The 12,004-nt window shown below is 38.3% G+C and overlaps 1 protein-coding gene across 4 annotated transcripts in view; it reads left to right on the top strand.

Moving 5' to 3' along the window:
* Window positions 1–11,862, top strand: part of LOC107725605 (lamina-associated polypeptide 2-like) — a 21,011-nt gene extending 9,149 nt beyond the window's left edge. The window contains exons 2-15 of one of the 4 annotated variants that reach the window (XM_016534928.1): window positions 4,375–4,492; window positions 5,590–5,739; window positions 5,823–5,965; window positions 7,539–7,637; window positions 7,841–7,909; window positions 7,987–8,124; window positions 8,498–8,542; window positions 8,639–8,773; window positions 8,873–8,965; window positions 9,105–9,164; window positions 9,241–9,456; window positions 9,544–9,669; window positions 9,903–10,006; window positions 11,003–11,862. In XM_016534928.1, the coding sequence (XP_016390414.1) occupies window positions 4,375–4,492; window positions 5,590–5,739; window positions 5,823–5,965; window positions 7,539–7,637; window positions 7,841–7,909; window positions 7,987–8,124; window positions 8,498–8,542; window positions 8,639–8,773; window positions 8,873–8,965; window positions 9,105–9,164; window positions 9,241–9,456; window positions 9,544–9,669; window positions 9,903–10,006; window positions 11,003–11,354 (1,848 nt within the window). In that variant the 3' untranslated portion in view covers window positions 11,355–11,862. Of the gene's footprint in view, window positions 1–4,374; window positions 4,493–5,589; window positions 5,740–5,822; window positions 5,966–7,538; window positions 7,638–7,840; window positions 7,910–7,986; window positions 8,125–8,497; window positions 8,567–8,638; window positions 8,774–8,872; window positions 8,966–9,104; window positions 9,165–9,240; window positions 9,457–9,543; window positions 9,670–9,902; window positions 10,007–11,002 lie in introns of all 4 variants that reach the window. The other 3 variants (XM_016534927.1, XM_016534930.1, XM_016534929.1) reach the window with 3 other exon arrangements.
* The last annotated feature ends 142 nt before the right edge of the window (window positions 11,863–12,004 follow it).

The following is a 12,004-nucleotide window of genomic DNA, read 5'->3' as shown; positions in this document are numbered from 1 at the left end:
TGTGTTTAAATTTCATTTTCTGATTTGTGACATTACTTTTTATGTAATGCTAAAACACTGCTGGTCACTTTCAGAAGTTGTAGTGATTCTTTCTTTTCCAAGAAAGAATGTGAAACAAATTGGTTATATAATTTTTCATTTTTAAATATTTGAAAATATAATTGAAATTGATTTTACACACGTTAAGCAATATCGTATCGAATATCGCATTTTTAACAAGGTATCGCAAATCGCATTTTTCTTCAATATCGCACAGCCCTACCTCAAACCTCCACCCAGACAACTACACAGAGACCTTTTATGTTTTAACAGAGTTGATTGATGTTAAAAGCACCTCTCTATACTCCAGTGCCAATGAATGAGGTAGTGTGGACTGTCATTGTGAAATCTCTGAATGAGAGTTTCTCTGTCATTAACCCCCTCTTCATCTGGTCTGCCAAGATGTTTTTTAGTAATAAACATGTCAGTGCGTATTTATCGGGTATAAAAGACTACTCTAAGTTCAGTTGGTAAACAAATCATTAAATCTGAGTTTTTCAGATTTTCATTTCAAAATGTAATAGGCAGCTACTCTGTGTGTGTCATGTATAAAGAGGTAGTTTGTACTGCGAAAATTAATATTATAAATATGGAAAACTAATGCTTTTTTTTCCTACTCTCTAGGCCTATAGTATGCCGATGACATTAACAGACTGAATCATGCAATGAAAGAATGCACTCTAAATGCACACAGCACAAAGTTAGTCTAACCCGACTACATCACGTCGCGTATGCGTGCACTTTATAACTTAGGTGTGTTTTGTTTGGTTTTTGCAATATACACGATAATGTCATGATGTTTCACGAGTTCAGTATTTGCGCTAAACCTGCGCAGATTTGGCTTGCATGAACTTCCCAAAGAAATTAATGAGTGAACATAACTTACGAAAAGTAACCCGCCAAACTGGCTAGTGATTTGACAGCGTTACCCGCCACAGCTGATTTTTACCTGCATTTGGGGGGTGGTCGGGTGTTAATTTCAAACCCTGTACAGAACCCCTAAAGGGAATAAATGGCCTACGAGATGGGAGGATAAAAAAAAAAATTCAATACTTTCTCTCTAAATTATATCGTTGGGTAATTGTACTAAATTGCGGGCATCAGGGAGCCGCTACTAATATGCAGGGCATTGAAACCGCTTTCGAATGTGCGCTCTCATTTTACTTTCGCTTTCACTTTCGAGATTCGTGATCACACGGACTCTATACTACGGAGCGGCAGTACCTACCACACATTTTACAAGTTTAGATATTTGTCAGTGGTGCTCAGTATCTGCAAATTATTCGCCATTGTCCTATCATTCATCTCTCCTTACTCTGTGTATGTGGTGAGTGAACTTTCATGTACTGTAATGTAATAGTCTACAGCTAGCAAGCGGCTAACCATGTCCCTTTAGTGGCTCTGTAGAACGCGTTATTTGTTTTCCATGCCTTTCTGCAAACGGATTCACTCTTCGGGCACACCCCCTAACCCCGCCCCCCGATGTCATCGTCCATCACGATGTTTCACTGTAGACATCGTCCGATGGCAATTTGGTAGACATCCCCCAACCCTAATGTATATACTTGAATATATTATTTATTTTAAGCATTTTTTATTATTTAGTTTAATACATTTGTTTATAAATGGATTACATTTATAACCAACTTTTCATTTTAGTTGAATCCCCCCTTTTTTTAATATTATTTATTCATTCATGTTTTTTAAGCACTTTTTCCCCCTTAAATTTTTCCATAGATCCCCTAGCACTCTCTTGTGGCCCCCTGGGGGTCCACGGACCCCATTTTGAAAACCGCTGACTTAAATGAATGATTGAATAGGAAGTTACAGGTCTAGGAGTTGTAGGATAAAATGTGAGCAGTACAAGGCTGTTTTCATAGTGGGTTTGGTCCCTTTATTGAGGAAATACTTTCTTGTGAAGAGGAATTTCTGCTTCAGCTGCCAGGTGTGTGTGTGTGTGTTTTGCATTCCTCTTTGAAGATGCTGTCTCTCAGATAGTAATTTCTGAAACATGTGAGTGATGTGACACATCTTTGGCATGTTTATATTGACATGCATGGCATACTTCACTCTTATTTTTTGTAAGTTGCATGAATTGTGGCCCATTTAGTTGTCTGATCTTATGTTCAAAATGTTTTGACCAGATTCTGTTTTTGTTTTTGTTTTTTTTGTTCCAATAAAACTGGTTTAGAAGCTGTGATGCAAAAGCCACAATTGGGTAAATTGTGGGTAACCAACAAAATCATGCCTCATTATTGCAAATTTCTAGAGAGTTGACTTTTATGCTGAACCACATGTGCTGACGGCATGCTGGTCGGTCTGGTGTAAACCCATAGGACTTGGCTCTGGTCTTTCAGGGTGCTGGTGCTCAATCTGGAACCCTTTCTATAGAAAGGCACTTCCCAGACTGAAAAACCAGCTCTGCAATGGCCCATAAATCATTCTGATCTGAAATTTGGATCCAGTAATGTCAGTAAAGCAAAAGCTCAAACTGGCGAAAAATAAGCAAAATAAAAAAATTGCTCTATGTACAGTATGATGCATTGTATATAGTGGCTCTGGTTTTTGAGAATCAAGATGCTCAATTTTATTTCGGGTAGTGGGGACCAAAAATTATGCTACAGTAGTGAAATTTAAAAAAAAAACTAAAAATCATCTTAAATATCGAGAGGTGGTTCATTGCCGAAAAAATTTACAAAGAATGGTTTAATTTGTCACTTGAGAATGCAACATCCTCAAAGCATACTACGTATGCTTACCCATACTCGCTTACCCATTTTCTGTAAATACATTTCAGTGCATCATTAATATTGAATGTTAAAATATGTTCTCAAAATGTGTAAAAATGACTGATGTACTATTTGTATTTGTGTTCAGGTTATGTATTACAATAGTCAGGTTTTTTTTCATAATTCAAATTCAGTTTGTCCGAGTCTCCTCAAACCCATTTTGTCCACAGACCCCGTTTTTCACATGCTGAGTCTGACATTGGCAGAAAGTTTATAGGCATGAGGATGTTATTTTCTGTGGACTAAGGAAAGGTTTTTTTTTTTCTTCTTTTTTTCTTCTCTCCATCCTGCTGGAATGCTGTGATTTATGAATTTTTATTGAGTAGGCAGCGTTCCAGATCAGCCCCTGTGAAGGCCCCTAACTGAAGCTCATGCGCCTTCACGATCTCCTCCTGCCCCTCCTAACACATTCTTTCCTCTTCCACTTTACTGTTTTCACCATTTCTCCTTGGTCACATGGTCGTGTTTGTGGAGCAGGGCTCGACTCTAGGGAATGTGACTGGATTTGCATTGTTCGTGCTTTGTCCCACTCCGAAAGTCTGTGTTCTCAATGCCTCCAGTCCCTAATGCCACTATCTCAGTGGCACTTTGCATAAGCATTATTGATTTTTCATTTCACTGCCTAATTTAACTTCATTGGTTTATCCAAATAAACATTTGCTCCTGCAGTGACATGCTAGGCACATGTTTTCTTCATAGGGCTTGTTTTTAAAGGGGTCCTATTAGGCTCTCATACTAGGTTGTTCGAAAAACAGTGCGTGTTGTGTGTGGCCAGTGTGTGTTGTGATTGGCAGCACTCGGCGCCTGGTCGGCAAATGTCATGCCCCTTACCATAGCCGCCTGCGAGCTTCAGTGTAAATATTGCATCAAAATCAAATCAATTTGAGCCCGATTTAAACCCGGATGATTGTAACCACTCTAAGTTCGTCTGCCTTGGGAAAGCTAGCGTGTCTCCGACATTGTGATAACACTCGTTGCCTTCTCTAGTGCAGCTCAACCAGGTCTCGTCCCATTCGTCAATATTTGTGATATCACAAATCCCGGAAAAATATATGAGTTGTAGTCCAAACGAGTTCTTTGTTGTAGTTTTTGAAAAGCGATTTCTGTTAAATAAAATATCTCCTTTTGAATTGGACTTTGAGCTTTGTAACTTTGCAGATCTTTATGCTCAAACAGCAACATTACAGACTAACTAAAGTTGAAAAAGCATAATAGGACCCCTTTAAACTCCACCCAGCTGTTTCTCATATAAGCAATAGTGTGTGTGTGTATATAGGGCTGATGGGATGTAAAGAATGTACTCGTATTTTCCTTTGAAAACTAGCTTGTGTTTCGGAGCAGGCAGGGCACTATATTATTCTCTCGTGTCTTGTTCCAGTGTGTAATCAGGAGCCTGTCAGGCATGTTTAGACACCTGTTGCTTTAACAAGTTCAAATACTTTACTATGATGTCATTTTAACATGCAACACTACAGCTTTGCAAAGTGCATGTGAATACTAAACTACTATATTCACTTTGTGAAGATAATGTGACTTTTCTTCACAGAAAGCCACCAGGAAAACTGACAAAGTTCGTCCAGAGGATGTTGATGTCATTGATTTGAGCAACGAGGCTTTGAAGGACCTGTTACTAAAGTATGGCCTGAATGCTGGACCCATTGTTGGTGAGCCGTTTTTGAGATTCAAACTCACCATGAAGTGTAAATATTTGCAGATGTTGTAACGTTTCAACAGTGGGCCACTATTTTTGAAAATAGGCTCATTTTCCAACTCCCCTAGAGTTAAACGGTTGAGTTTTACCGTTTTCGAATCCATTCAGCTGATCTCCGGATCTGGCGGTAGCACTTTTAGCTGCAGCTTAGCATAGATCATTGAATCTGATTAGACCGTTAGCATGTTCAGAGCAGCTAGCCATTGATTCTTTCGTTCCTTGTTTTTTGTTGGAATTCTATGAAACATGATGGTAGAGTACACCTTCGACTTACTATCACAGCCCTTTACAATGCACATAACCATGGCTAATCGCACACAGGTAAATCCAGCCAATAACCAATTTGCCGGATGAAAACTCAGCTGTTTAACTCTAGGGGAGTTGGAAAAGGAGCCTATTTTCAAAAATAGTGGCGTGTTCCTTTAAGCAATACTCCATTGTTTTATATAACAAAATATCAAACCAAGTGACATTTATTTTAAAGACATATGGCACAACAAATACAAACAAGTTAAATGATAAAACAATACATATACAGTTAAAAATTAAGAGTTTATGTATTTTGACTTGTTCTGGTTGTCAAATGCTGGTAGAAAATAGTTAAAGTATGTGTGTGAACCACACCTATTGAAATACCCCTCCCAAAAAAAAACTCATACAATATAACATGTAATATACACACAAAATGTCACATTGCAAAACAACCACCCAAAAATGTTTTCGCTTCTGGAACAATCCAGCTGTCTTGTGGTATTGTGCAAGACTATCAGTAAATCAGCAGTTTAGCCAAGCATGCAGCTTTGCGTGTTTATCCAACTCTGGCCTGAATAGTCATAATGTCCTTAAATGGATGTTGGAAAGCTCCTCAGATAATGCAGCAGACTTTCTTACTGCTTGTTATGAATAGGACCGAACCCTTTGATGATGCCAAAGCGATTTTGATCTGAATCAGACTCTAAACCAAAAAATATCTTTCAGAAATATTGTGTCATGATCAGAAGAAATTTACTGATTTGACACTGACATTAACCAATGTCTTCATCACATCAGCGTCCACTCGGAAGTTCTACGAGAAGCGGCTTCAGAAGCTGTTGGATCAAGGTCCTCCTGAGACTGTGGCCCCTCCCTCAGAGACATCGCAGACAGACGGCAGCCAGAATGGCAACACAGACTCGGACCAGTACAGCGACAAGGAGGAAGGTAATGGACAAACAGATCCCTTTATTTAGGCACATACTTATAGAAATACATTTTCAAAAAATGCTCTTTTGATTGTTTGTCAGAAACGGTAGCTCCAGCCCCTGAGTTTGTTCCCGAACCTGAACCGGAAGTAGAGGCCGAGTCGATTCCAGTTGTGGAGAGACCAATCAGGAGCAGAGGGAAAGCGCCAGTGACTAGCAGAACACGCAGTGGCCAGCACAACAGGGTGAGGAGGAAACCTGTGCATTGTGCTTGCTTGTGCTTTTCCTTTTCCTTGTTTGCTTCTTTTGTACATCTGCCAAAAATGCATCTCAGTTAAATCAAATTGTTTAATCCGTTTACCTGCAACAAAGGAAATGTGCTGTTGTGTCTAGTAGTGGTTGAGCTATGTCTATATCTCGGGAGCCAGGTGGCAGATATACACTACTGTTCATATACAAGATTGTTGTAATGACTGCTGAAGTTTTAGCTTTTCCATCACAGGAATAAATTCCATTTTAAAATGTTTTTAAACATTACACATAAAATTGTAATAATATTTCAAAATATTACTGTTTTTACTGTATTTGATCAAATAAATAGAGGCTTCTTTCAAAAATATATATATATAAAAAAAAAAAAAGAACAACCCTAAACTTTTGAACGCCAGTGTTAAATATATTAATCAACTCAATATGGAATCAAAATTGCATTTACTTTTACACACAGTCTTACTGCGAACATTTCGTCATTGCACATTATTCCAAAACAAAGATAAAATGTTATTTGTAATATTAAATGAAGGTATAATAGCTTGGTTTTTCCTCAGAATGATTTTTCCAGCATTGATTTAAATTTAATTTAGTTGGGCTTAATTCTGGTATGTAATGGCTACTTTTCACAATTTAAAAATGAAATTCGTTCAGAAATGCATCTCATTACAGGAGTAAAATGATTTGCGAATATCAGTGCACAGAAATAGTCCAATTCCTGTCACTTTGCACAATATTTGTTCAACATTCACGTAAATATATGAAAGCTAATTAGTTTCAATCAACTGAGTCTGGTGGTTGGTTTTTAAAATTGACACAAAGGCAAACTACAGCTTCTGTTAAGCGAGTGCAGTTAGTTTAAGGCTGATTGTCTAATATCCGCAAATTAATCAGCCAGGCCAAAGTTATTAGTGTGTGGCAAATGAAGCAAAATCTGCAGACTGAAGATATGTTCACATGATGTCAATAACAGCTAGCACTCCCACTGTCTCATATCCCTTCCCTTTTTCACTTTAGCTTCAACTTGGCCCAGACTTAATCCTCTTTTATCTTCTTATTCCCTCGCTTCCTCCAGACACGCTTGGCTTTCCCATTCCTGTGTGACTTTACTCAGTTTTGCATCTCTATGTAGACTTATTCAGGTCAATTGTAAACAAATAGCCAAGAGAATTCTCTCATCAAAGACTTCTTACTTTCAGAGGATCTTGATTTGGTCAAGCTGTTCAAGGCAGTACAATCGTTGCATCCTGTCGCCCTTTACTCTTTAAAAAAAATTTAAATAATAATTTAAAAAAAAAAAAAATTATTTTGTCTCTAATACAAACAGTTGCAATTTTTTTTCCCCCATGTGGCGTCCCCACCTGCATATTTTCCCAGCATTATCTGTTCAGGGTTCAGTAGCACCACCTTGTGTAGAAGAGATTTGACCTACTGCAGGTGGTCACGTGACTGCTCTATATTTGAATGTTGTCATACCTGCTGGCAATATCAGATAAGCTCCATACTCATGTATGGAAAGTTCTAGACCTTTTGTTGTGTGATGTGTAGGAGGATGAAGATAAGGAGGAGGAAGTTTTGAACATTAAGAGAAAGTTGAAGAGATCTTCTCACAGGCTGGATCAGATGGTTCCTGCAAGCGACGACGCTGTAACATAAGCTGTGGTTATGATATTAATGTGCATCACCTGGTTTCTGGGTGTGGTGATTAAAGTTAAAAAACACATTTGGGTTTGCACACGTGTGGACAGGGTTTGGTTGAGCTCATATTTGTTTCACAAATGAGCCAAGGCTATAATATACTTTGTTACTCAATGGTAAGCAAGGTTTGTATGCATGTGTGGTGTTTTCAGGAGAACTCTGAGCTCTCATCAGCAGAATACTTCTCTGTTTCTCAAGACAAGAGAAGAACAGGACTTGTGGTAGGTGGCCATGACCCTAGCATAGTGCCAACTGCCTAAATTATTATCCTGATCATGCTTTTATCCTTACATTAAAGGCAGCAAGAAAAGAGCCCCGACCTTTGCTCACAGACAGGATGTCAAAGCTCTCATCTAAGACTGAATCTCTGAGACGACGCAGTGCACCAGTCCGCTCATTTCGGCCTGATTTGAATGAGGCTCCTGTCACTGATAAGGTGTCATTCTACTTAAAAAAACAAAACAAAACAAAAACCTCGTCTGAGACTTCAGTTTGACATGAAAGGCAAAACGATTGAAGTTCTCTGATTTTTTTTTTTTTTTTTATTTACTCACCCTCAAGCTATTCCAAACCTGTGTGAGTGTCTTCTGTTGAACACAAAAGATGATATTTTGAAGAATTTTGGTAACCAAAGAGTTGCTGGAAGCCATTAACTTCCATAGTATGGATAAAATACAATGGAAGTCAATGGCTACCAGCATTTGGTTACCAACATGCTTCAAAATATCATCTTTTGTGTTCAACAGAAGAAAAATTAATATAGGTTTGGAACAACATGTCTCTGTTTGTTTGGAAATCATGTCTCATAGGATTTTTCTGAGCCCTCGGTAGTGAAGGAGGTCTCAATTTCTCTGGTGAGGATGAAAGCACAATCTTTGGTAGGTCCAGAAGAAACCTCACACATGAATATGAGCTAGTGCCACAGTGCTGCTTATGGTGTCATATTAAAGGCAGAACCAAAGGATCCCAAACCCTCAAAGCGCTCCTCTATGTCTGCGACTGACTGGTCAGAATCACTAAAACGTCACAACTCTCCTTACCAGTCAACTGTATCTGGTTTACATAGCGCCACTCCCATTGACAAGGTGCCAACCTTCTATAAACCTTCCATGTCTTTCAACTTGAGAATGAAAACGTCATGTTTAATGGAGTCGGTAATTGTTTTTTGTCACTCTTCTCTGTAGTTTGATGAGAATGCCGCTGAAATCACTTCTCCTCCAGTTCGAGTATCCAATCGAGAGCCGCTAGTTTCCCTGCTTAACACTGCTTGTGTTGAGGTGATGATACACATGCGTCCATCTTTAGTGATTGTTTTTAGCTCTAAATCACCATTTTGTACTTCTGTCCATCTAGTTGGCCTAAAAATGCATATTTGTGCAACATAAAGGATCTTAATTGAAATGTTCATGATCTCAGGTGGATGGCCAGGGTATGCAGGACATGCTGAGCTGTAGATCTGCAAACCATGCTCCTGTGGTATGTCTCGCGGCAATCCATACCTGTTTGAAACATTCATTTTAGTAGCTCATGAGGTTCTGTTTCTTCTCTGAAGGCGCAGGACGTCAAATATGTCACTGTATCGAAGCTTTCAAAGCCTCAATTGAGTCCAACCAAACCTTCCAAACCCTTGATAGACATGGTGAGCCGTCTTTCACCTTCCTGTGATGGCCAAAGAGAGGTTTTCCCATCACACTCAATTTCTTTTAGGGATTCTGCATCCCGTACGGCTTCAGAGGACTCTCTTCCTGTCTCGTATGACATTTCCCAGGTTTGCAGTTGATTCATTGTTGGATATTTGTTTTGGACATGGTAATAGGTTACAATGCAATTGTAATTTACGTTGTTGGTTTATCAGGAGAGCTTTGGCTCACCAAAGACTGAGTCCAAGACTAGACGGTCCAAAATCACCTCTTTCTTTTACCAAATCACTTCTGTCCGAGGATTTGATAGCAGCCAGACGGAGACGCCAAAGTCAGCAACGGTAATTTCATGAGCTGTATGGGGTTTGGCTCCACAGGTGTGTAAAGGTGATGAGGAAATGTGGGATTCAAGAGTCACTTAGATTAAGCACGACTGTGGTGCTATATAACACCTTTCTTTATTTTGTTTTTAAAGTGAAAGCTGTCAAAATGGATTTTCAATATCGCAACACTTTTGGTGGTGCTATACCCTGCCCCAGTGTTCACGTCTTTGTGGCTCTGTCTTTGTGCGCAGGTTGAAAAGGTGTCGGCTATTGATCAGACCCCGAGGACGGTAGAGAGAGATGTGCTTAAAGAGATCTTTCCCACTGAAAACCTCAACACCCCTACTGGAATCAGGTATGGAGGAAAGAGGTTTCTAGCATTCACACTGATCAAACACCGGAGCCTTATGTATTAGGGTCGAACACTAATAAGGGTGTCCAAGTCTTTAAAATCTGGTTTAAAACGCCCCCTAAAAAGCTATACAATTTTAAAGAAACAATACATTTGATTATAAAGTATCAAATGGTGAAACAAAGTAAAAAGTAATAACCTATTCTCCTTAGACCTTGAATATATGTGAGTGTACAATTAATAAATAATCTCAATCATTATTTTGCTAAATGTATTTAAGGTAAAAAGTTTTATTTTTCATTATTATTATTATTTATACAAATATAATTTGATTAATAAATATCATTAGGATTTTTGGAGTCACTCCACATGACTTTTTATTTTATTACATTTAACCCAAACCAAACTGATATTCTGAAATATCAATATAATTTTATATTTTGAGAGATTTTTTTTTTGTCTGCCTATTCACCACATCACATGACTTCCATTTGGTGGATGCATGTTTTTCAGATATTTGCAAATTTTATATATATATAAAAAAAATTAATAATAATAAACAACTTAGTTTCTTTTCAGACAGTTGTATCACCCTGACTTTTTTTAGTTTGTCTCCCAATAAATATCAAAAGTATTAACATACTTATCATAAAAGAGGTTTATTCAAGTGATTGTAGGCATTGGTTGCTTTTTTCAAAATAAAATAATTCTGAACAAAATGAGTGTTATGAAAATATATACACACAAACAACAGATAAGTTCCAATAAAAGATAAGTAGCAAAAGATTGCAAATAAACATGGAACTATAAATGTATTTTTTTTTTCAAACATACGTAAAATGGACAAAGTAAAATAATTTTTGTAAAAGTGTCTTGTTTATATCAAAACATCTTCTAAAACAAGGTACATTTCCTTGAAGCAAAATGTTTCAAAATATTAAGACTTATTTTCAGAGAATCCATCTTAAATTTAAGTTTATTTTTCAAATGTATTTTTAGTGCCACCTGTCGCCGACCAATCAGAGGAGCAGCTGGCTGGCCCCTGGTCGGCGACACATGGCTGGACGAATCCCGTCTCCGTCTTAAGGAGCTCAGAGAAACCAGCTCCTCCTCCACCTACACAGAGACCCGATCCGTTCCACGTGTGGCCGCCGCCGTCCCTCTAACCGCTTCCAAGCCTGCGGCGCCCCCTGCTGTGAAGAGCAGAGCGCGGCGCAGCCTGCCAGTGTGGGTGCAGCTTCTGCTGCTCAGTGCGGTCGCTGGATTCCTGTTCTTTGTCTACCAGGCCATGGAGACTGATGAGGTTGGACTCTTCAAGCAGAGCGGAGCAGATGATCGCACCAGCAAATGAATGTCATGCGGATCGCCCCACTCTTTGCCCTCTTTATCGTACTCAGCCAGTGCATCTCTTTGTTGACTAAGCAGCCGTGGACTTTTACCTGTGATCTTTATAGATTCATACAAAGACAAACCCAGAGCTTTTGCATCATATGTCTGCTCATGCTCTCTTCCAAATGAACCGGTTTAGAGGAATAAAACCTGGTTATGGTTTTAAAACGGTGACTTTTCTTGCCTTTGTATGTTGAGTGAATGTGTTTGTTTTTTTGTTTTTTTTCATTTGTACTTTATTTTACAGAATAATGTTGGTGCTGTCTATGAATGGGAGTCTGAGTTGAAGTGCTGAAGGAGTTGGCTAAATACACTTGTTTTGTTTGTAAACTACATTTAGCGTCTACTTGTGACAATATTTTTGCATTTATTTTCACATGTAGCGTCTATCCATCTTAACATTGATGCCCCTTGTAGTATTTATGTATGTTGTTGAAATACAAATATTTTCAATAAACTGTTTTGCAATGTAAGGTCATTTAATATTTTTTTTTTATCATCATTTTTAATCACTTAACTTTTATTAATTCGAGATCTTGGAGTTGCAAGTAATTTTATAAAATGTCAATCAATTTGCATTAACATTAATTGAGAGTTTGCAAGAAGAACTAG

The sequence above is a fragment of the Sinocyclocheilus rhinocerous genome, unplaced genomic scaffold, assembly GCF_001515625.1.
Source record: "Sinocyclocheilus rhinocerous isolate Xijiao unplaced genomic scaffold, SAMN03320098_v1.1 scaffold153, whole genome shotgun sequence".
NCBI classification, from domain to species: domain Eukaryota; kingdom Metazoa; phylum Chordata; class Actinopteri; order Cypriniformes; family Cyprinidae; genus Sinocyclocheilus; species Sinocyclocheilus rhinocerous.
Note: the sequence above shows the minus strand (reverse complement) of the source record. Positions and strands in the feature narration are given on the sequence as shown.